A 24,628-nucleotide genomic window follows, 5' to 3' on the forward strand; every position below is an offset into this window, starting at 1 on the left:
CTAAGGATACATAAACTACTTTGTCAAGCACATTATAATCTGTTTTATTTCGACAGACATTTTACCGAAAAATAATTGTGATAAAGAAAAAAAAGCTGCTTTCTTGGCTTTGGTTCTAAAACAGTAGTTAATAGTTTTATTCATTTTTCTAAAATTCTGTTTAATATCTAATTGTAGTTATTTAATAGAAAAATTAATCATTTATATTGCCTAAAAACATGTTGGTCCGTGCTGTGTTCATTATAAATATAAACACAAAGTCAAATTTATTTTAACTCGGGGGGCCACACAATAAAACACCCTATGTGGTCTCAGTCGGATGCGGAGATTATTATTCACACGTTTCTTACCTCCTGTCTCGATGACTGTAATGCGCTACTCTCCGGTCTCCCGAAGTCCAAAATCGAGAGCCTTCAGCAGTGGCTCAGGAGGTAGAGCGCTCGTCTTGGGATCAAGAGATTGCAGTTCGGATCCCGGCTCCTCCGTGTTACATGTCGAAGTGTCCTTGGGTAAGACACTGAACCCCTAATACCCCCAATAAGCAGGTTAGCGCCTTACATGGCTGCATGGCCGCTATTGGGAAATGTGAAGCACACTGTAAAGCGCTTTGGGAAGTCTTGATCATTTCATTTCATTCAGCTGGTACGAAATGCTGCAGCCAGGCTTTTATGTTGAGGTTTTTGAGTTTTTCCTTGCCCTCATGTTGGTTCCAGATCAGGGGATGGTGTCATAATAGTCTGAAAAAATAGTCTGTGTAATGACCTGTGAAGCCCTTTGAGACTGTTTGTGATTAAGGGCGTCACAAATAAAAATGACTTGACTTTTAACTAAGACAAAGTTTGATCACATTAACCCAGATTTTAGCTAAGCATTGGCTCCCTGTTAGCTTAAATGTGATTTTAAGCTTCTGTTGGTAGTATACCAAATCATGCATGGACTTGCTCCTTCATATCTTTCAGATTTAATTATGTTCCGGTCCGGAGCCTTCGCTTTGAAAATGCTGGTCTACTAGTGATCCCAAGAGCCAAGAAGAAATCCGCGGGCTCGAGGGTTCTCAGTCCACTGTGCCGTGGAACACTCTGCCCGCTGAGATTCGATCTGCAACCTCAGTGGAAATATTTAATTATAAGATGAAAACACTTGTATTCCATAAAATATAGGTTATTCATATGCTATGTTGACAATATCTGTTTATTATTTGTTATTGCAACATCCCTTTTGGCCTGGTCATCCTGGAAGGGGGATGACCTCACGTGCGGTCCCTTTTCAAGGTTTCTTCATTTTACTCATGTTGTGGTTTTTGAGTTTTTCCTTGCCCTCATGTAGGTTTTAGATCAGGGGATGGTGTCATAATAGCTGTGGTTTGCAATAATACCTGGTTTGTGCAGCCCTTTGAGACTCTGTGATTAAGGGTGTCACGAATAAACATGACATGACATTCTCTCGGGGGCCGGACGAGTAAATTGAGAAAAAAAAAAGAGAAAGAAATAAGAGAAAGAGAGGGAGAGAAAGAGTGTGGGACAAGGAAAGAGAGAAAGAGAGAGAGAGGGAGAAACAAAAGAGAAAAACAGAAATAGTGAGAGGTGGAAAGAAAGAGGAAGGCATCCAAAGATTAAGAGAGAGAGAAAGAGAAAGAGAAAGAGAAAGAGAAAGAGAGAGAAAGAGAGAGAGAGAGAGAAATACAAGTACAGTGTCCTTGTGAGAGGAACCTGGCTTTGGCAACATCAGGTAGACATATTTCAACCTGCAGCTTGTTTTTCTCTTGTGCTTCTCTGAGTGTTGTCTCGCGGGCCGGATTCAATACCTTAGCGGGCCTGTTTGATGCCCCTGTTCCAAGGGAAGGGTCCAAATAGGCAATGGTCATGACGTTTCCAATCAAAAAAAGTAGTCAGATCGGTATCGATCGATCGATACAACCATGTATTTACTCGGCTCGGATCGATTTGAAAATTCCCAGGAAAGAATTTACGCAAAAACCATTGTCTAATCCAGTTTATTTCCTCATCCGAAAACGCAACACAATAAAATTAAAGAGGAGAAAAATAGGACAGAGGTTTTTTTTTCCTTAATACTTTGGAACTATGCCACTCTATGCTAGGGTGTAAGTAACTGATATAAGGTTAAATAATTCTTGAAAAAAGGTAGAGAAAGCATATTGAATTTTTCCATTCGTTATCAGCACTCAAAAAGCAAAACAAAAGCTTCCCCGACCGGAAAGATCTGAAAACTCCCCTGTTTAAGCGCTATGGTGAATTTCTGTGGAGGAGGACGAGCTTTCGGTGGACAATGTGAATGGCAAATGAATTTTTCGCTTCCTTTAATGACGAAAACCTTCGTCTGATTGTGACACAATCACTTGAGAACCGATGACACTGAATGGTCAGAACTCCGAGTATTAAATACTAACAAATCGTCTTTGAAAACCGGACTCTCCAAAACCAGGAACAATTAGCGTCGTTGGAAACTCAGGAAGTCGCACGGTTTTTTTTGCTTCCTAGTGTCGTGTTTGTGCTTCATTTGGCCCATTCCGCTCGACATTTTCTGAAAACACATTCTCCAAAAAAGTTTCAGTTAGCAACTTGACATTTGGCAGAACCTCAAATGAAAACAGAATGCCCTTGATGGAACCGGCTGCTCTTTGATCGACCGGTCTCCCTCTTATCTCGAGATCGAAACCTATCGTTTCGCAACCGAAACGACAAACCTACGACGTTTAGATTCCCTTCTGACGGGTGTCGACTTAACAAGGGAGAAATCCTTCGCTTCCCGTTCGCAAACGGGGACAAAATTGGAAAAGTACAAACAAACGACAACCCAACGGTTAACTGTATCCACAAAATGCAAAACCCCAAAAATAAATTAAAAAGGAAGGGAAAAAAAAAACCTTGGAGGAGGTCATGTGATAACTTGAGGTGCTTGGCTGCCACTTCTAGGAGAACAACTTCCATCGGGATAGAAAAAAAAAAAAAACATTTCAGTCGTACTTCCCCGCAACCTGTGAAACTACCGTTTTTATTCGTGTACAACGTGCGCGCTCAATTTTTGGTGACGTCACGGGTTAGAAAATTCTGTTTCTCTTTCTCAGCTCCCGGTTAGATGCAATGGGGATCAAACCCGGGACACGGAGAAGAGAGCAAAGAATTTCAACCACTGGAACACCAAGGGAATAGATGACATGAGAAAAGGCAGTCGATTTGATCGCATATCACACCGTTTTTAGTCTCGGTACCAGAGACAATGTTATTTTGCTTTTCGTTTCGTTAAACTCAAAATAAATGATATTCCGTTCTTCTATTCCGGTGGTCAGTAGCTTGGCAGCTCTAGAGCCTCATGTGGCTTTTTAGTGCTGCCCTAGTGGCTCCCCAATTTTTTTTATCTTATCTTTTACCTTTTCATTTAAAGTATATTTTTATAAGGTTTATATTTTCGGATTTTTGGTTTTTATGGACCTCTCAAAATATCGGCCCCTGTTCTATATATACTAAGCATGTCATCGACAAAATCATTGTCGATATAACGAGCTGGACGCACAAGGAAATCAACGTCGGTCTCTGGTATCGTGACTAAAGATAATGCGATAAGGAGATAAAACCCAATCCATTTTTCTCATGTCATTTCCAACCAATGTTTTCCTCGTGCGCGTTACACACGAAAAAATACGGTAAGTACCGAGCATCATGGGAAGGAAGAGGAAGATCACGCACCACGCAGATGGGACGTGTTCTCCTGGAGTCCGTGCGCGTTTTAGTCCAAACAAAAATCCCGAAAAACACCGAAGAGGAGGAGGAGGAGGAGGAGGAGGCAGGTTTAACCTGAGAGAAACGGGGAAACGAGTTGACGAGGGACCGAATGAGGGGGCGGGGCTTAAGGCTGCGTGAGTGTGAGCGACGTCCCGGGTTCCAAGTGGCTCCTCCTCCTCCGCCTCCCGCCTCCCTTTTTGCTCCCGGCCAATCAGGAGCACTCCTCGCCGATGCGCTGGCACGAGCGGCCCACCTTGCGGTCCAGCTTGACCATCTTGAGGACGGCCTCCTCGCGCCCTCGTCCCAAATGGTCGAAGAGGCAGTCGTGCTGCTCGGGCAGGCGGTGCAACATGCAGAACACGTAGCCTGAGGGGAAAAAAAAACAGGACACGACCAATGACTTCAGTGTGTCACACTCAGGGTTGGGTAGGGTTACTTTAACTGGATTACTTTCAATGACTTTTGGATGACTCCAATACCAAATATGCGAATAAAAGACAAAAGAAAATAAATATGAATCAAATGACTCAATTTTGTGCAGGCTTGGGGAGTAACGGAATACATGGAATGGCAAAAATGATGTTTGGATTTATTTTCATTTTGTTTCTGTCGCATTTGATGTTCGTTTTGCCGGAGATCAAAGAGATCAAAGCCAGGAGCGAAAGCTTACCACGTGTTGTGAGTCATCATTTTATTCATATTTAGTTTCTTTTGTCTTTATTTAGCATTTTCGCTATTGGGAGTCATCCAAAAGTAATTGAAAGTAATCCAGTTAAAGTAACCCTACCCAACCCAGCCTATGTCATTATCAATGACAGAAAAGACAATTCTAACTTGTCTATCTTAAGACCAGTGTTCATTTGAGCTGTGAAAAGTGATGGGTCCCGGGGACTCGCATGCTCAAAAATCTATGGCTCCCCAAAATTTTGTGTGCTCCATGCCCTCACAAACTGTCGTATTTTCCCTTACAAAAAAAATAAAAAATCTTTTTAAATAAACATGTTTATTGATGTAGTTTAATATGTTATATTGTACATGTGTTTCCTTATATCATTTATATTGTTAATGAACATTTTGTTGTGAAACATTGAGTTGCTCGACATAAATGAGGTATATTATAAAAAAAGTTCAAAAATGAGGATGCTTGGACGTTCACTTTAGAAGGAAAAAATACATGCAAATACAATTAAGTAGAATAATACATTTTCTTATTCAAATTATGAATTCATTTTCTGCATTATATTATAGTTGGTAATATACTGATTAAAAGGGATCACCACAAACCTGTCTTTTTTCATTTTCTCCTTTTATACTTCCTTTTTTTCCTTAACTTCTTTATACAACATCATCATTCGTAATATAATGCATCAAAGCAAGTGAGCCGTTGGAGAGCCGGCTCTTTAATGAGTTGAACCGTAAAAGCCGGTTCTCTAAAAAGAGACGGACCTTCACTATACAACTCGAACTCGAGATCGGCGTGCAGACGAAAACTCGAACCGCGAGACCAAAACAACAATGGCGGATCTGCCTGACGAAAAGTTTGGAGTGCGGTAAATCTTTGTTTAAAAAAAGGAATCGGGTAATAATGACAATTTGGTGTCAAAAAAGTTGCGTCCCAGGAACGCACGTTGATTTGCGTTTAGGACAAAGGGACGCGGGCAAACGAGAACACTAAGACCCACAAAAACCTCACAGAGCCATGCCCAGATATGCACCTGTTCTTTGCGGAATAATACGATATAATATGCATACTCACCACAGCGACAAGAGCCCAGTTCCTGCTGCACCAGCTCCAGTTTGCTTTGGCAGCTATAGCAGCGCCGACGGTTCTTCTGCTTGGGTGTATTGCTTGCCTCCTCCGTGCCACCGCCGCCCTCTTCTTCTTCTTCTTCTTTGTCGTTTGCCTCTGCCCTTGGTCGCTTCTCCGGTGTGTCCTCGCTCTCCGTACCGCAGGCTGTGAATACAACGGGGACAAGAGACGGTAGTTTAGGTTTGGATTTTCTTAGGTAGGTTTCAGGAGAATAGCGGCGGAAATCACACCTGACTCCCGGGGACGTTTGGTAGGTGTGCGCATCGTACCCTGAGCCGTCACTGTCGACGCAGCTGAAAGCAAGAGGTAAGATATGACATACCTGCCAAATATTGAAAGTGAAAAAGCCAAGTCAATAGGGTCCAGGTCAGGTCCAGAACGACAGGGGAGGGGGGGGGGTGTGTTGTTCATCTTAGAAATTCTCCATTTCACTTAACTGACTTCAGCACATATTTAAGCAACAAACAAACTACATTTGTATTCGCTGAAAAGCAGTTTCGTTCTCCCACAAGCATATTTTTTAGCGATCTTAGAATGGGTAAACCTTCTCCTGGATAGCGGTCCCATGTGGTCGGCCATAGCGATTGGAACACCGTGTTCAATGACCGCTTCAGTAAATGACACTTCAGCAATTATGACGTCCAAAGAATCGGTTGGGGTGACAAAAAAGTGGAGATTTTGCCGGTGGACTTACTGTCATTTGCATTTGTGTTCTTTTCGTTTCCACGTGGTCATTAACGTCGCTAATTCCTCCATGACCCACAGAAAAGTCTTGTCTACACAATGTGCAGTTGGCGTCATTTTCACCTTTTCTCGATCTGATAATTACTCCGGGGAAAGCTTTGGAATATTCTTCACGAAAGCACTGTCATTTTCGTTTCGGTTTCACAATTTTCTGCACTTCTCCGGTCTCTCCATGACCTCTATTCCCGCTGCCAATTACGGCGCTCCAATTGAGCTCAAAATAAACCTCGCGCAGTGATGTATCAGCACTGCCAGAGGACTGGCGGTGCTGATATAGCCGTTGTTTGAAATGGTACTTTGTCTCCATCTTGCGGAGGAATGTTTTTACGTTTTAATTTTTTTTAAAGATGAAACCCGTAGTTTATGTGACCCAACCGTAACACCGTAGTGGGTTAAAGAAAACCGTAATCGTTACGGCAAAACCCAAGTACTTGGCAGGTATGATATGATATTAATTTAATGTTCCGTATTTTCCGCCGGATTCCAGCGGATTATAAAAACACAACCCCCCCAAAAATAATCTTTGGAATTTGTTTTCATATATAAGCCACACCGGACAATAACACACATGGAATAAAAACTACTGTAGGGCAAATGCTGCAAATTAAACCAAAAAAGTGCCATACTTGCGCATTCATTGATCAGCTAGAATATGTCACTGACCAAAATGCAAATGAAACAGGAAACAAACCCAGATCACGGCGTGGAGTGCGCCAAATCCCATCAACTGACGACACATGAAAAGGTCTTATCTCATAATCACTATTTTCATTCACAGTGCCAAATAGTTGTTGTGTTATTGATCCAGGATGCAAAAAAAATGTCAGACATTACCATCTTACCAAGTCTTAACGAAGCGCACGAGATTCTGAACTGAATGACAATAAGAGCATTGCGGGAAGTAATTCGGTGGTCCCGACAGTACGGGCTCGCTAATATTGCAGCATGGACATATGTCGTGTCAAATGATGCGTTATTTCCGTGTATGCGGCACATTCGGCATACTGGGACCAGCTGTTCTGGCATGAGTCAATTCATTCGAAAGAGAAAAATAATTTTGCCTGATGTCAAGTTTTGGACATGTTTGATCATTAATTATCTTGCCACACTTGGGATTATGGTTGCTCACTGTTGTTTCAAGCGTTGCTCACCGACTTTGTGTGAACGCTCAGATCCCTGCAAAATTACAGGGAACATTGTTTGAGACTCTTTGTGATTAAGGGCTATACAAATAAAAATGACTTGACTATCGCATCCGATGTTAAGAAATTGTGAACAACCATCCATATCCCTAGCGACCTGGTGGTTAGGAATCGGTGCTCTAACCATTGCTTTCTGATTAGAGCAGAGTCGCTAACGTTCTATGCAATTTGAGTCAGCGATAAAATCTATTGACTGATCCAACACATTTCTGGCCAATTTGGGGTTTTTGGGTGCGCCTCATTATATGGAAAAGACGGCGCATAGTCATTCGATCCTGTTTTTCTTGCTTACCCTCCGTGGAGGTGGAGAACAACGGCGAGGGTTCCTCGGCAGCGGGAAGCTCCGTGGCAGTGGGCGGGGGCAAGGATGGGGACGTCGACGAGGATATCGATGGAGTCTTGGAAGTGGGGTTGGTGCTGGCGCTGCTGAGGCTGCCAGTGGCGGCCTCACTGCTACTGCTGCTGCTGCTGCTGCTGCTGCTACTGGCAAAAACAGCCGGATGGCTGTCTTCACCCGGCTGCTTTTTCTGGATGTCTGCAAGAAACCACAACCATTTATTTTTACTCTGAAACATCCAAATAGTTCTAGGAATGTAAGCCTTGTCATGTAAGACTCTCAGGAGGGTGTAATACAGTACATATTTGATATCCTATGATAACCATAATCAACGTTTAAAATAGGGGATGTTTCAAAGTTTCAATTTTTGTGAATGCAGTGTTCATTTGGCCTGTGAAAAGTGATGGGTCCCGGGGACTCGCATGCTCAAAAATCGATGGGTCCCAACAGAGATCTATGGCTCCCCAAAATTTAGTGTTATCGGCGACAAATATATAATATAAATCTATATATTCATTCAGTATTAATCATCACAGTTTATTGGGAATACAAATCAGTTATCACTGACAGTTTTTCAGTTCACAACAATATTTTACATTATACAAATTAATATTGCTGAAATAATTATATTAATCTATATTCTTTTGTCTATTTTCTTTCGTCGAAGTGTTTGCTTCAACACACGTGTTTTCCTTGCCTCCGCGATCTTCCGAAGAATTTCTCCGCCGTTTTTTCGTGCCGGAATTATTGCTGTTATCACTTTCTGTATTATGTTTCGACTTATTACTGACACTGAAGAAATGAACAATTTTGTGTTGATTTTCACCTAATACTGTTTTTTCGGAGGCATACTCATACCCGTCAACCTCCACGGCTCCATGCCCTTACAAACTTCCCTTACAAAATACAAAAAGATCTTACACCATATTTTTTTTTCAAACGTGTTCATTTATGTAGTTTAACATGTTATATTGTACATGTGTTTCCTTATATCATATATATTGTTAATGAACATTTTGTTGTGAGACACCGAGTTGCTCGACATGAATGAGCTTTATTATAAAAAAAAGTTCAAAAATGAAGTCGCTTGGACGTTCACTGTAGAAGGAAAAAATACATGCAAATAGAATTAAGTAGAATAATAGGTTTTTTTATTCAAATCATGCATTCATTTTCTGCATTAAATTATTGTTGGTAATATATTGATTCGAGGGATAACCTCAAACCTGTCTTTTTTCATTTTCTCCTTTTATAATTCCTTTTTTCTTATCTTCTTTATACAACTTAATCATTCGTAATATAATGCATCAAAGCAAGTGAGCCGTTTGAGAGCCGGCTCTCTTTGATGAGTTGAGCCGAAAAAGCCGGTTCTCTAAAAAGAGACGGACCTTCACTATACAACTCGAACTCGAGATCGGCGTGCAGACGAAAACTCGAACCGCAAGACCAAAACAACGAAAAGTTTGGAGTGCGGTAAATCTTTGTTTAAAAAAAAAAGTAATCGGGTAATAATGACAATTTGGTGTCAAAAAAGTTGCGTCCCAGGGACGCACGTTGATTTGCGTTTAGGACAAAGGGACGCGGGCATCATTGACAAATTTTCAAGTTTTTCTTGTACGTCGTACACGTCTTAAAATGCATAATAACCCTAATTTGTACGGCAAAAATGTACAGGTTGACAGGTATGCATACTACCGTCACTCAACGAAAACCACCACAACAATGACGTCATCTCGAAGCAACGAGATCTCGTTTGCAGAGATCGGCGTGCAGGCGAAAACTCGAACCGCGAGACCAAAACAACAATGGCGGATCTGCCTGACGAAAAGTTTGGAGTGCGGTAAATCTTTGTTAAGAAAAGTAATCGGGTAATAATGACAATTTTGTGTCAAAAAAGTTGCACGTTGACTGGACACTATGCGTCCCCAGCAAAAATCATGCGTCTAGGACGCAGGCAAACGAGAACACTGTGAATGTACCAAAATTCTGGATTACATTAAAAAAAAAACTTCCTCCCATAAAACAGAATGGTTTGACAGTATTTACAACATACTCACGGTATTTCAACTTTTTCACCCACATATCAAGTCATCAATTTATCCATCTGAATTGAACAGCTTTGGAAGTTATCTATCAAAAACGCAACACTTCTTTTTCCGCATCATCTGCGTCAATGTCAGGTCATTGAAGTTTCCTTTATTTCTAGAGGAATGATGACAAGCAAATGCAATCTGGTCCATTACTGCAGCAAGTACAAATGACAACAGGACAGAAAAACATGGTTGTGTTGCAATATGACACTATTTTCCACAGTATGAATGCCTGGGCGCTGTTGTCTAGAAATATAGGGCTTTTACGCGATGCACCCCTCATTCGCGTTTTCTTCGGGCGGGGGGAGCGGCCAAATTCCCCACGCGGTTGGTGTGAGGCTTGAAATGTAAGAAATTATTCATTTTTAAGGCTGTTTAAAATCCGGTGCGGCTTGTTCAAAGACAATATTGAGTTTTCTTCTCAAATTGGAATATGCCGCTTTTTATAAGGTGTGTATTCCGGAGTTTACGCTAATCTTTGATACCAGGTATAGTGACAAAACTAGTACAGAAAATTCAAATCTTTCTGCAAAAAAGAATTCTGATAATTGAAAAAGAAAACCTTTGAGTCCACAAATCCTGATTATTAAATGGGTAGCCAATACTGGTATTGACCCGCTTTGTGATAACAGATACCCTAAGGCAACAAAGAGCTTCCAATAACTCTGTGGCATTTTATCATCAGGATTTGGAATTCAAACAACATTTAATATTGGTACTTTGAGTTCTGAGGTCATGGGATGAAATCCAGCTACCAGCCTTCCTGTGCTGGATTCTCATGTTGAACCTGTGCTTGCGTGGGTTTCCTCCGGGCACTCTGGTTTCCTCCCACATTCCAAAAACATGCATGTCAGGTTAATTGGCCGGTCCACATTGTCCCTAGGTGTGAATGAGCGAGAGAATCGTCTGCCCCTGCCCACTGCCCGAGGATAGCTGGGATGGGCTCCAGCACCCCCGCGACCCTACTGAGGATAGGCGGTGCAGATAATGGATGGATTGGTACGTCCCTAGTTTGCATTACTGTAATCCCTCCCTATAATGCAGTTCTTCACCTTTCGCGGTCTCGCCGCTTCACGGCTTTTCATCATGCATTGTGTTCTGCACTCTGATTGGCTAAACAGTTCCTAGGTACAGTATACCGCACTTTCATTTCTTGAACAAATGTTTGGGAATGTAAAAAGTGTTTGTTCTTTGATTTCAATGTATACAAATATTAATTGTATAATAATTGTAATAATCGCCTATAACAAGTTATTTTTTTTCATCTAACTTCTGATTCCCTTTATCTGAAAATTGGTGCCAACTTGCATAAAAACTCATTTTCTCACATTTTGTGTGTAATAAGAATGTTGCACAAATCAAGACCAAGGTTCTGAGGTTGTTGGTTTTTTTTAAACTAACAATTCAACTTGATGTACATATAGAGTACCACACAGAATATATGAAATGTACACTGTCTTTTTATCTTTAATTTGATTCTATCTCATTTTGAACCTCGTTCATAATCGCTGTATACCGGGTTGCAAAGAAAATTTCATTAGCATTTTTTGTTAAATACCATAAAAGAAGAACTTGAATGATTGAATCTTGAAAATTCTCCTAATATAATGGCAAGTGTGTTTTATTACAAAAGAAAAGGTTGAATAAACTTACCAGCAAAACATTTGGAGCACAGATTCATGGTCTTACTGGACCTGCACACATACAAAAATAAATAAGTTAAATCTTGACATGTAGCAGTATGCAAAGTTATGTATTACACAGCTCAATTTCAAACTCTCATATTTTATATTTATGTAGTAACCAACTGCCCTACGGAATACTTGAAATGTACAACTTGTACCAGTTGCCACAATAGATTTGAAAATTGGGAGGGTACAATGCAAACCAACTCAAATGATTCAAAATCTATAGCATCACTCAAAGTTGACTCATTTTTAGGTCTGATCAAAGGCGCATGGATAAGCAGCTTCTGCAATAATTGTATACCCTCCTCCATTTTTTTTAAACCAGCATGTACCGTATTTTCACAACTATAAGGTGCACCTAAAAGCCTTTATTTTTTTCAAAAGCTGACCATGCGCCTAATAATACAGTGCGCCTTATATATGGATCAATATTAAGTCGCAAAGTCTTGCAACTAAGGCAAGCAGCCGCCGACTCGATTCTCCCCCGAGGGGCGAAGTAGCGCGCGGTGCATGTTGGGATATATATACACCAGCATTTCATTTCCTAACCACAGTGTCAATCATCATTTGAATCAGTCACTATTGGCTAAAGTTATTTGGGGGTAAAGGAGGCTGATCCTTTTCATCATTTACAGGCTCGCATAGGCTAAAGCGGGGCAAAACAAAGCCTGCAATTGGCCGAAAAAGATGAATGTGAATCACACGTTGGGTTGCACTACGGCATAGAGAAAACATTTTTTACTAGTCTGTATTTGTAAATATTTTACACGGTTGGATTACTACACTCACGGTTGTAAGAAGACCATGTTGCCTATTATTATTGAACGTGATGGCTGCAAGAGAACTTAGGTGAGCTATGCGGCTTTATATTTTCCCAGTATCTTGTTTTAGAACGATCTTGATGTTTCTGTGATGAGTCTATTTTTAAACTCAATTCAATTCAAAGTGTTTATCGTCATATGTACAGTAAAGAACCCCGTTTCCCTGCACAATAAAATTCTTACTTTGCTGTCCACACAGTTACCAGCGAAAAATAAAATAGAAACTAAGTAATGGTTGGCATTTCTTGAATCCCAAGACTTTAACCTTCCGAATGATATGTAGAACGATACATTTGAGTGATTGGTGACATCGTCCGGACACTGTGTCCGTAGATGTGTGAGACACATATTTGCTTCTTTGCAAGCTTTGGGAATGTTAAGGGGGTAATACGTTTGACTGAACTATCTGACTGTTTTGTCCACGTTCCCATTGTAGCGCCTTATAATCCGGTGCGCCTTATGTATGGAAAATATAAGACCAAAGACTATTTTTGGGGGGTGCGCCCTGTAACCCGGTGCGCCTTATAGTCATGAAAATACGGTACATAAATAACTTTGTGGCTATGGCAAACACATGGTATGCACATAAGCACATGCAACGGACTGACTGATGCTCACGTGTGTCATAGGTTCAACTAAAACTGCACCCAAATTCCAGAAATGAGAAATCATTGATCATTCAGCTTTCACATTATTTTTGATACCCAACATTTTTCCACAACTACATTCACACCGCAAAGGAAGTGCAAATTCAGATTCCTTTTTTGTCGATATTCATCCTCAAATGGCAAGATGGGGTTAAAATAGGCATCTGTATCCTCCAGTGAATTTGTCATCCCTACAAAATTAATAGTAACATTCATTTGACTGAAAAAAGGTCAATGAAGTGATTCCTGCAGCCAATTGGGAGCCGTTCCAGTTGGTTGTAATGATATGCGGACCTGTTTTCTTTTTATAAGCTTTTTAACTATTTGAGGTCAAATAATTATCCAATTTTCAGCTTCTCATCAATAAACACCAATATTCCTGGTAAATTGTATTTTATGATGAATGGGCAATTGCCTTAAACATTTTGCGGATTTTAGTACCATAATTTGTTGATAAGAACATGGTAAATGTCAGTTTTTTTTTTTTTAACAGTTGTTGACATTAGTCAGCCCAGTCATGCGATTGTTAATTTATTCTGGGTATTGTTAAAAGACTTTTTAGGACAGATATGTCAAAGTCAAGTCCCGAAGGCCACGTCCAGCCGCAGAGAAAGTTTTCTTTGGCCCCTGAGATGATCTTGATTCATTATTGTATCCTACACCAAGAATCGTTGTGTATTTGTTTTCACTGTACATTACTTCTTCTTGCACTTTACTGTAATTCAGTCAATGATGGAAAGTTGCTATTTCTTCCAAGTGATTTTGGCCCACCTTTGCTAAAGTATCGGTTCCTAATGGGGCCAGATTAATACCCAATTATTGAATTTCATGTTTATGTAATGGGCAGCACGGCAGCGCAGTGGTTAGCGCTTGTGCGGCATAGTTCATGTCATGGGAACCTGTCGTGGGTTCAAATCCAGCTCCAGACTTCCTGTGCGGAGTTTGTATGTTCTCCCCGTGCTTGCGTGGGTTTCCTCCGGGCACTCCGGTTTCCTCCCACATTCCAAAAACATGCATTTCAGGTGAATTGTCCGGTCTAAATTGTCCCTAGGTGTGAATGAGCGAGCGAGTGAGTTGTATGTCCCCGTGTGCCCTGCGATTGGCTGGCAACCAGTTCAGGGTGTCCCCTGCCCACTGTCTGGAGATGGCTGGGATGGGCTCCAGCCCCCCGCGACCCTAATGAGGATAAGCGGTACGGCTAATGAGATGAGATGTTTATGTAATGGGGATTTTCTGAATAAATTTCAAGGCATAAGAATACATTGCTTCATCTTATCACATTGGAATATATTGGTTAGCTTTTCGGTATGTTTAACTAGATTCACTAGACTATATATGTTGTTTTAAAAATGTCTAACATACATTCATACAAACATTGGTCCTTACATCCGATTGACTTTGACACCCCTGATTTCAGAGGTGGATACTGTCTGCCCGAATGCTGTGGATAAATATGAGTTACTCGGCTGATTACTGGAAGACAGCTAAGATATTAACAATGTTATTTTTAAAGAAAACAGGAGGATATTTTTGCTACGCTTTTGTATCCAAACGGCACTTGTTCCCTCAACGTAGGTCTTAACCATCCCAGTGAGTATTGGTGTTTATAAAGGTTCAAAGAACTAAGTTGGACATTGTTAACACATACTTAATAAAGAAAAATATTCTACTTTCAATGACACTTCAAACGACCGTGGCCTAGTTCAAGGTTCCCTTAAGTAGTTTAAAATTAAATATTTTCTCAATCAAGCATGCGTTGACAATGCCTGACTGAGTTGAAAGACCCTTTATATGTTTTTACCGCGCCTGACTACTTTTATCTCAGTGTTCCGGCCAGGAAGTGCATTAGGGTGGGGGAAACGGGGCAGCGGGGTGAGGGGAGGAGAGTGATTTCATGCGCATGCTTGGAGTTTTCTTTTATCCTAGGACGAAAATGGTGAAAGTAAGAAACGGACGGTTTCAAATAAAGTCCAGGCCAAACCCCGAAAAGAGAAGAGATTATTTGAGCGCATCTGAGAGACACGTAAGTGCACGCGCCATACAAGCAACTTGACACAGGCTGCAATGAGGATTTCAGCCGGAAGATGGCGTCAGCAAGTAGTCAAGTCAAATTTATTTGTATAGCCCTTAATCACAAAGAGTCTCAAAGGGCTGCACAGACCAAAGACTATTATGACACCAGCCCCTGATCTAAAACCTACATGAGGGCAAATAGTACACAGATATTGTCAACATAAAATATAGGTTATCATATGCTATAGAAGTGTGTTTTAGGCTTAGATTTAAACACTTCGACTGAGGTTGCAGATCAAATCTCAGGGGGAAGACCATTCCAAAGCACCGGGGCCTGAATGGAGAAAGCTCTCGAACCTGCAGATCTCTTCTTGGCTCTTGGGATCACTAGTCGACAAGCATTTTTAAAGAGAAGGCTCCGGACCGGAACATAGGGGGAAATTAAATGTGAAAGATAAGAGGGAGCAAGTCCATACATGATTTTGTATACTACCAACAGAACCTTCAAATCACATCTTAAGCTAACAGGGAGCCGATGCAGGTTAGCTAAAATCGGGGTCATGTGATCCAACTTTCGTGTCTTAGTTAAAAGCCTCGCTGCAGCATTTTGTACCAAGGCTCTTGAGTAGAATAATTTGAAGTTACAGACCCTTATTTTTTTCTTTTCTTAGCATTATTTTGCGACCCACTTTTGACCCACCAGTTGAGAAAGACAGTTTTAGAATACATCAATTGAATGACCACATTTGTAATTCATCTGAAAGATCGATTAAATCATCGTTTCAGGCTTAAGTATTTTTGAAACATGTGACTTTAAAGAGCTGGTGCTGATTTCCAGACATCATTTTAATAATAAATGAAAGTGGAAAAAAGGGTCAAACTACTGCTTGCACATCCACAACACTGCATCATCTCCAAACGGAAGAGCAGCTTCAGCGACAGACTGCTGTCACAGTCTTGTTCCACGGACAGACAGAGGAGATCATTTCTTCCTCATGCCATGAGGCTCTTTAACTCCACCCTGGGGGAGTAAAAGCCCACATTAAACCACACCCCCACATTGCATATTACCGTATTTTTATTACAGTGTGTATTTTATGTAGCACTATCCAAATTATATTAACACGTTACATTGGGTACTTATGTATAATATTCCTTTCACTTTATTATTGTTTTATTTTCAAGACAAAGATACTGCTGGAAGTGTGAATTTCCCTTCGGGGATTGAAGGATTTTTAAATTTTATTTATTTGACTATAAGGGATTTAATATAATACAAATTAAATTTTGCTGAATGCAGTGGGGATTTTTCACAGGGATTCAGGGCTTGTGGTCAGTGTGGCGTGGACAAGAATTATGTTTACATAAAAACGAGAACAAGGACCAGGGGTGACGCGGGAAAAGCAGACGAGGTTTCTGATAAGCTTTCTTGTTGTGAGTCCTTCAGACATGGCGGAGTCTTCTGGCGTCCCCGGGATGCAACTTTTTTGACACAAAATAGTCATTATTACCCGATTACATTTTTTTTTAAAACAAAGATTTATTGAACTCCAATCTTTTCATCAGGCAGATCCGGCAGATGTTGTTTTGGTCTAGCGGTTCGAGTTTTCGTCTGCACGCCGATCTCGAGTTGTGTGGTGAAAAGTCCGTCTCCTTTTAGAGAACCGTCTTTTTCGGCTCAACTCATTCAAAAGAGCCGGCTCTCAAACGGCTCATTTGCTTTGATGCATTTTATTACAAATTATTATGTTGTATAAAGAAGTTAAGAAAAAAGGAAGTATAAAAGGAATAAATGAAAAAAAAAAGACAGGTTTGCGGTTATCCCTTTAATCGGTATATTACCAACAATAATTTGATGCAGAAAATGAATTAATAATTTGATGAATAAAACTGAATGAATATATAGATTTTTATTATATATTTGTCCCCGATTTACAATTTCAACCACGATAACACTGAATTTTAGAGCCATAGATCTCTGTTGGGACCCATAGATTTCTGAGCATGCGAGTCCCCGGGACCCATCACTTTTCACAGCTAAAATGAACACGGTAATTCGGCTAAATTTGATGGAATTCACATTGTTAAATACTTTAAGAAAATAAATCTGCCCCCGCGTGGAAATGCCCGTCTCTTGTCAATAGTTTTCCCTAAATTAAGAAACGAGCATGCATTGTTAGGAGAATAAAGTTTGTGTTTGGTGAATGGAGTCCGATAACTAATTCAAACGGTTTGGTTAACGCTAAATATGTAATATAGACACAGTTCTAAGGTCTCGGGAACCTCCTGTGTGGGTTCAAATCCAGCTCCAGACTTCCTGTGCGGCGTTTGTATGTTCTCCCCGTGCTTGCGTGGGTTTCCCCCGGGCACTGCGGTTTCCTCCCACATTCCAAAGACATGCATTTTAGGTGGATTGTCCGGTCCAAATTGTCCCTAGGTGTGAACGAGCGAGTTGTCTGTCCCTGTGTGCCCTGCGATTGGCTGGCAACCAGTTGAGGGTGTCCCCTTCCCACTGCTCGATGATTGCTGGGATGGGCTCCGGCACCCCCGCGACCCTACTGAGGATAAGCGGTGCAGCTGATGAGATGAGATGTAATATAGTTAGTTTTTTCCCCAATAGGATGAATAAAGTATCTATCTAGCTTGCTTGCTTTTCCACCCTGTTTCTCGCACTCTCCTTCTGTCTCTTTCACTCTCTGTGTCTCTTTTTCTCTTCCTTTGTTGACCCTACTGAGGATAAGCGGTGCAGCTAATGAGATGAGATGTAATATAGTTACCGTAAATTCCGGACTATAAGCCGCTACTTTGTTCCCAAACGTTCAACCCTGCGGCTTATTCAGTGATGCGGCCATTTTATGTCATTATTCTAATGGCCACCAGCGGCGCTCGAGTACCAAAGGTAAGATTTAGACCGGTGGAATATATGCGCCGAGGAAGACTGCAACTTCTTGGCTTGTGCATAAATTAAATTAGCGTACACATATCATGCAAATTGCAAAAAGAAAGGCACATGACGTAGCGTTCAAGCTAAACGCAATCGAGCAGTCCGATAAAAAAGGAAACTGAGCTACTGCACGTAAACTTTACTTTGCGAGCGTGTTGCTAGCGCGTTTTTGGATAAGGGAGCGTGGGACGACGTCTATATGACATTGTCTCTTTCCCATACTGGGGAAGACGACTTTGATGACGTCAGTTATAAGGAGGAAGATGAGGACGGCTTACTGTGATTACTACAAGTACGGAATGTTTTTTTTAACAGAGCAGAGTGTGTTGCTAGTAGCGTTTTGCTACCCTTCACAGGCACGGTTTGGGATGAAAGTTATAATATTATTATTAAAGCTTTGAAAACTCTCTCGGTGTACCGTCTTTCTTTGTAAATATGTGTAACCATGTATAATATGTATTCGCAACTGTATATTTTTGTAATGCATTTATTTTAGAGACTTATTCTGATATGTTTTTCACGGGCGAATGAAAAAGAAGGGGCGAAAACAACGGGGGCTGACGGGAAGTGGAGTAAAAGCGAGACGTGTTTGTGGACGCAGCGGACAAGAGTGGATATATATTTTTCCCACCCTTACCTTTGGAAATATACATTTTTTTCCCTTGTGTTATTTTCAACGGGACCCGGACTCTGCAGGTCTGCATCAAACCTTAAGTACCGGTATCATTTTCCGTTCATATTGCCGGCTGTGGTTATTGGACTGTGTACTTTGTATTCAGTTACAATACTGTTGAGATTGTCAACAGGGGTTGTCCGAACCTCACATTGTTTGTTTGCTGCTGTTGGTGTCAATGGATTTGTTCAGACCCAAAAACAATCGCGGGACTTTGGCCTGGACAGATCTATTGACACCAACAAAGATGTTAAAAATGTCAGAAAAAAATGTTAAAACTCATATTGCCAGACATAACGAAATAGTGAATATGCTTGATTGCTGTTAAGATTGTCGAGAAGGGTTGTTCAAACCTCACATTGTTTGTTTGCTGTTATTAGTGTCAATACATTTCTTCAAACCCAAAAATAAAGTTACAATCGCGGGACTCACAAGTCGGGTTTGGGTCAAATTTGTGATTGTGTTACATATTTTAATGTGGACGCATGCGGCTTATGTACATGTGCGCCTTGTATAAGTACAAAAGCGGCTATCCTCTTAAAATGTGGTGGGTGCGGCTTATAATCAGGTGCGCTCTATAGTACGGAATTTACGGTAGTTTTTTTCCCCAACAGGATGACTAAACTATCTATCTAGCTTGCACGATGACGTAGCAGGGCAGTGAATCATATCCGGTATGCAACCACTTTGAGGTGACACAAGACAAAAAACAAACAATTAGACATTTCGAACATGGACACCATTTGAAATCCGAAGGAGAAGTTTCTTTGCGGGGGCAAGCAACAGGGTTGCCTTTAAAAGGAACCTGCTGCTGGCAATAAATCACCCAATGTGGGCACGTCAGCGCCGCAAATGACTTTAAAGGCCGAAAAAAACCAACCGAGCCTGAAAAGTTAGCAAACGGGCTAACATGGAGTCGCTTTCCCGTAAGCTAGCAAAACCGTCAACGGCAGGTTTATATATTAGCCAAGTTCCCAACCCCCCACTTTCGGCCTGCTCAACAACAACAATGGGCGACTTGATTCCGACGGAATCATTCCATCGTGTTTTATGTCCTTCCTTAACGTGTAACGAAGAAAACTTACCCCCAAAATCCACACGGACATCTTGGGGGGAGGCCGGGAGGTTTGCTTCGTTCGCTGGTGTCGCCCATGGCGGCGGGGCGCAGGAAACTACGCGAGGTCGGGGATGAGAATGCGGCCTGCTCGCTCGCTAGAGCCAACCCTCCGAAAGAAAATAAGAAAACGCCGCGGACGAGAACAAAAACGTCCTCGCCCAGTTTAAAAAAACAAAATCCTGGAGGGTAAATACATAAAATGGAAGCCTCGCTTTGAGTTGCCAAAAAGAATCACTTTGAAGAGCAATAATTGAAAAGGCACTCGGAGCAATCAGCTGGACGTGTGGACGTTCGAAACGACCACCAGGGTGGGTGGAAGGGGTATTCCCGTGATCGACCGGAGCTCCGTCCAAAATACTCGACAACTTTCCGTCGAGGGGCGAAAAATAACAGCGATTTAAAAAGAAGTTGAAGTCGTGACAGGGCGTTTGTCGAGATGAGATGGATAAACTCGGCGAGGCCGGCCCAAGCGTTTCGGGGACAACCCCCTCCCGAAAAGGCGTCGTTGGTGTCAACCAAGCTTGGCCGGAAACGAGTGCGGCAAGACCAAAACTGTCAATAGTGGAGAACAGGGTTGGGTAGGGTTACTTTAACTGGATTACTTTCGATGACTTTTGGATTACTCCATTACCAAATATACTAATAAAAGACAGAAGAAACTAAATATGAATAAAATGACTACATTCTGTGCAGGCTTGGGGAGTAACGGAATACATGGAACGGCAAAAATGATGTTGGAGTCATCCAAAAGTAATTGAAAGTAATCCAGTTAAAGTAACCCTACCCAACCCTGGTGGAGAAGAACATGAAAAAAACACTGATAAACTCGGGCAGGGGTGTCAAACTCATTTGAACTCGGGGGCCACGCCCGGACTAGTAGATTAGAGAGAAAAAAAGAGAAAGAAATAAATGGCAAATGTGCTTCACACTTACCCATTCACACACACACACTCACACACAGAGAAAGAAACAAAAGAGATAAAAAGAGAAATAGTGAGGGGGGAGAAAGAGAAATAACGAAATTCAAAGAGAAATAGAAAGAGAGAAGGAGATAAAAGAGAAGGGGAAAGCGAGAGGAAGAGAGAAAAGAAAGAGAAAAGAAGACAGAGCAAAAGATAAAAAGACAAAGAGTGAAAGAGACAAAGAGGAAAAAAGAAAGAGAAAAAGAGAGAGAGTGAAATTGAGAACTAAAGAGTGAGAGAAAAGGGAGGGAGCGAGAGAAAGAAATAAAAGTACAGCATTTTCGAGAGGCACCTGGCTTTGGCAACATCAAGTGGACCCATTTCAACCTGCAACTCGTTTTTCTCTTGCGCTTCTCTGAGCGTTGTCTCGCGAGCCAGATTCAATCCCTTAGCGGGCCTGATCCGGCCCACGGGCCACCCGTTTGACACCCCTGAACCAGGGTGTGTCGTTTGTGGTGTCTTTAAAAACAGAATATTTTCTTTCTTAAGTTTGTGTCAACCATGCCAAACTGTGTTTAAAGAGCACTTATATTTTTCCCACTGCCTCATCTGTTTTTACTCAATTTTTCAGAGCTGTTCGGGGCAGAACACATTAGGTAGGAGGAATTAGTGGGATTGAGGAGTGACTTCATGCTCGCCCCTGCATTTTTTTGGGGTTCGTAGTCTTTAGCGTGAAATAGTGAAAGTAAGAAAAGGCCAGTTTTAAGTACAGTAATCCCTCGCTGTACCGCGGTTTACTTATCACGGTTTTGTTACTTCGCAGATTTTCATAATTCATTGTGTTCTGCATTCTGATTGGCTAAACAGAGCAAAGATGCTTTCTATCACCCAATAAGTTGGCCTTATCGACCCGCTAAACTTGCTATGGAGGCACATGTGGGTCTTTGGCGCTACCCTAGCATTTGAAAAAAAAAATTGATAATGGAAAATTTTTCGTTTCTGTAGAACAGAACCGGTAGGAAATGCAGTTCATCATCACCTCCTTGCTGTGATCGTGACTTTAATCCAAGAGATGGCAGCAGTGGGTAACAAAGTTTCAAGTTGCGCACAGCACCTCTAATCCATATAGTCGTGCAAAAAAAAGTTATTTGTAAAAAAAAATAATCAAAAAAAGTAATCGGGCAGTGGGCAGGGGACACCCTGAACTGGTCGCCAGCCAATGGCAGGGCACACAGGGACAGACAACTCGCTCGCTCATTCACACCTAGGGACAATTTGGACCGGCCAATCCACCTGAAATCCATGTCTTTAGAATGTGGGAGGAAACCGGAGTGCCCGCAGGAAACCCACGCAAGCACGGGGAGAACATACAAACGCCACACAGTAAGTCCGGTAGCTGGATTTGAACCCACACAGGAGGTTCCCAAGACCTTAGAACTGTGCCGCACACGCGCCAACCACTGCGCCGCCGTGCTGCCCCAAAGCCAACGTAAATCCCCCAAAATGAAAACGTTTTTTCGAGCGCATCAAAGATGTGCACTTACTTGTACGCGCAACATGAGCTTGACAAAGGCTACAATGAGCCAGGAGATGGCGGCAACAAGTCAAAAAAGTTCAAAATTCTGTACAGCTCCTTTAATGTGAAAGTGTCAGGAAATAATAAGACTTCCATTGTCTAATTCACAGGTGTCAAAGAGGCGGCCCGTGGGCCAGATTAGGCCCGCTAAGGGATTGAATCCGGCCCGCGAGACAACACTCAGAGAAGCGCAAGAGAAAAACAAGTTGCAGGTTGAAATAGGTCAACTTGATGTTGCCAAAGCCGGGTGCCTCGAACAAAGACACTGTACTTGTATTTATTTATCTCTCTCTCTCTTTCTTTTCCACCCCCTTTCTCCCACTCTGTCTCTTTCACTCTCTGTGTCTCTCTTTTTCTCTTCCTTTGTTGCTCTTTGTCTCTTTCTCTCTGTGTCTTTTAACCTCTTTTGCTTCAACTAACTTTTTTCCTTTTCTCTCTATTCTCTTTCTCTCTTCCTACCCCCTTTGCGCTTTTTCTCTCTTCTCTCTGTGTCTTTCTATTTCTCTTTGGATTTCTTTCTTCCTCTCCCTTTGTTTTCCCCCTCTCTCACGACTTTTTATCTTTTGTTTCTCACACTCTCTCCCTCTCTCTCTTTCTTTGGGCCGCCCTCTCTCATTTTCCCTCCCTCTTTCTCTTATTTCTTTATCTCTCTTTTTCTTTCTCTTGAATCTACTAGTCCGGCCCCCGACAGAATGTTTGTTCTATCTTGTGGCCCCCGGGTTCAAATGACTTTGACACCCCTGTAATAGCCCCTGACTGAACGTCACTGATTAAAACTCAATAAACGAAGCATTTTTGGTTGAACGTGTGTTTTACTGTTTAAATAAATGAAACATTTTTTAGGAGAACCTCTATTAAGATGTTACCACATAACATAACAGGAAGTCAACAAAATAAAACAAAACATAGTTATTCTTTGGACAGCAGCCGAACAAAATATGAACATACACTACCGATCAAAAGTTCGGGGTCGCTTACTAATGTCCAGTTTAGAAAAAAAGGATCACTTTTTTTCCGCCCCAAATAATAATATTTTCTATCAAATCATGTGATTGATAAAAAAGTGTGACTTTTCAAAAGCACACTATTCTGTCTGGGTAAACCCAATAAACCCAAACTTTTTAGTAGTACCGTATTTTCTGCACTATAAGGCGCCCCTAAAAGCCTTTATTTTTTTCAAAAGCTGACCATGCGCCTTATAATCCAGTTCGCCTTATATATGGATCAATATTAAGTCGCAAAGTCTTGCAACTAACTTGCAGCCGCCGACTCGATTTTCCCCCGAAGGCGAAGTCGTTCGCGGTGTATGCTGGGATTTATTTACCGGCGTTTCATTGGCTAACCAATGTGTCAATCATCATTTCAATCAGTCACTATAAGTTATTTGGAGGTCAAGGGGCGGATCCTTTTTAATCATTTACAGGCTCGCAAAGGCTAAAGGGGCAAAACAAAGCCTGCGATTGGCCGAAAAAGATGAATGTGAATCACACGTTGGGTTGCACTACGGCATAGAGAAAACATTTTTTACTATTCTGTATTTGTAAATATTTTACTCTCTTGGATTTACTACACTCACGGTTGTAAGAATACCATGGTTACGTATCATTATTGAACGTGATGGCTGCAAGAGAACTTATATTATATTTTCCCGGTATCTTGTTTTAGAACGATCTTAATGTTTCTGTAAAGAGTCTATTTTTAAACTCAATTCAATTCAAAGTGTTTATCGTCATATGCACAGTAAAGAACCCCGTTTCCCTGCACAATAAAATTCTTACTTTGCTGTCCACACAGTTGTTAGCAAAAAAAAAAAAAGGAAACTAAGAAATGTTTGGCATTTCTTGAATCCCAAGACTTTAACCTTCCGAATGATATTCGGAACGATGCATTTGAGTGATATCGTACTGACACTGTTTCCGTACATGTCTGAGACACGTATTTGCTTCTTTTCAAGCTTTGGGAATGTTAAGGGGGTAACAAGTTGGACTGAACTATCTGACTGTTTTGTCCACGTTCCCGTTGTAGCGCCTTATAATCCGGTGCGCCTTATGTATGGAAAATAGAGGACCAAAAACTATATTTTGGGGGTGCGCCCTATAACCCGGTGCGCCTTATAGTGCGGAAAATACGGTAATGTATGTTTCGGAGGAAACGCCAAACAAGCATTGATATCGTTGAAAGGCTTCACTCACACGGACGAAAAAACAATTCAAAACAATAAGACATTTTGGTGAGAATTCTCAGTGGAGCTGTAGGTATTTCACAACTAACTGACTACAAACGTAACTTCTATTCATGTAACAATGATTATTATAATCGGTCCT

At 41.4% G+C, this 24,628-nt stretch overlaps 1 protein-coding gene across 2 annotated transcripts; it reads right to left on the reverse strand.

Moving 5' to 3' along the window:
- Positions 1-1,977: 1,977 nt before the first annotated feature.
- LOC148346360 (AN1-type zinc finger protein 3-like) lies at positions 1,978-20,373 on the reverse strand. 2 transcript variants are annotated; one of them, XM_088325150.1, is made up of 6 exons: positions 19,795-20,373; positions 11,577-11,617; positions 7,789-7,989; positions 5,781-5,843; positions 5,497-5,694; positions 1,978-4,106 (listed from the first exon to the last, which is right to left on the reverse strand). In XM_088325150.1, exons 1-6 carry the CDS (start codon positions 19,860-19,862, stop codon positions 3,952-3,954), a joined length of 726 nt encoding a protein of 241 aa, XP_088181276.1. In that variant the 5' UTR covers positions 19,863-20,373; the 3' UTR covers positions 1,978-3,951. The 2 variants fall into 2 exon arrangements, with proteins under 2 accessions (XP_088181276.1, XP_088181275.1); XM_088325149.1 differs by having other exon boundaries at positions 7,789-8,031.
- Positions 20,374-24,628: the final 4,255 nt, after the last annotated feature.

The sequence above is a fragment of the Urocampus carinirostris genome, chromosome 20 (assembly GCF_059441175.1).
Source record: "Urocampus carinirostris isolate Australia breed hairy pipefish chromosome 20, RoL_Ucar_1.0, whole genome shotgun sequence".
NCBI classification, from domain to species: domain Eukaryota; kingdom Metazoa; phylum Chordata; class Actinopteri; order Syngnathiformes; family Syngnathidae; genus Urocampus; species Urocampus carinirostris.

What these genes read in the sequence shown, in the direction of transcription:
- LOC148346360 (XM_088325149.1), bottom strand. Translation starts at nt 19,862, where the DNA reads ATGGGCGACACCAGCGAACGAAGCAAACCTCCCGGCCTCCCCCCAAGA. An exon ending in GTGCTCCAAATGTTTTGCTG is followed by an intron (nt 8,032 to 11,576) that starts GTAAGTTTATTC and finishes GGTTTCTTGCAG; the next exon opens with ACATCCAGAAAAAGCAGCCG. An exon ending in GTTCTCCACCTCCACGGAGG is followed by an intron (nt 5,844 to 7,788) that starts GTAAGCAAGAAA and finishes TCTTGCTTTCAG; the next exon opens with CTGCGTCGACAGTGACGGCT.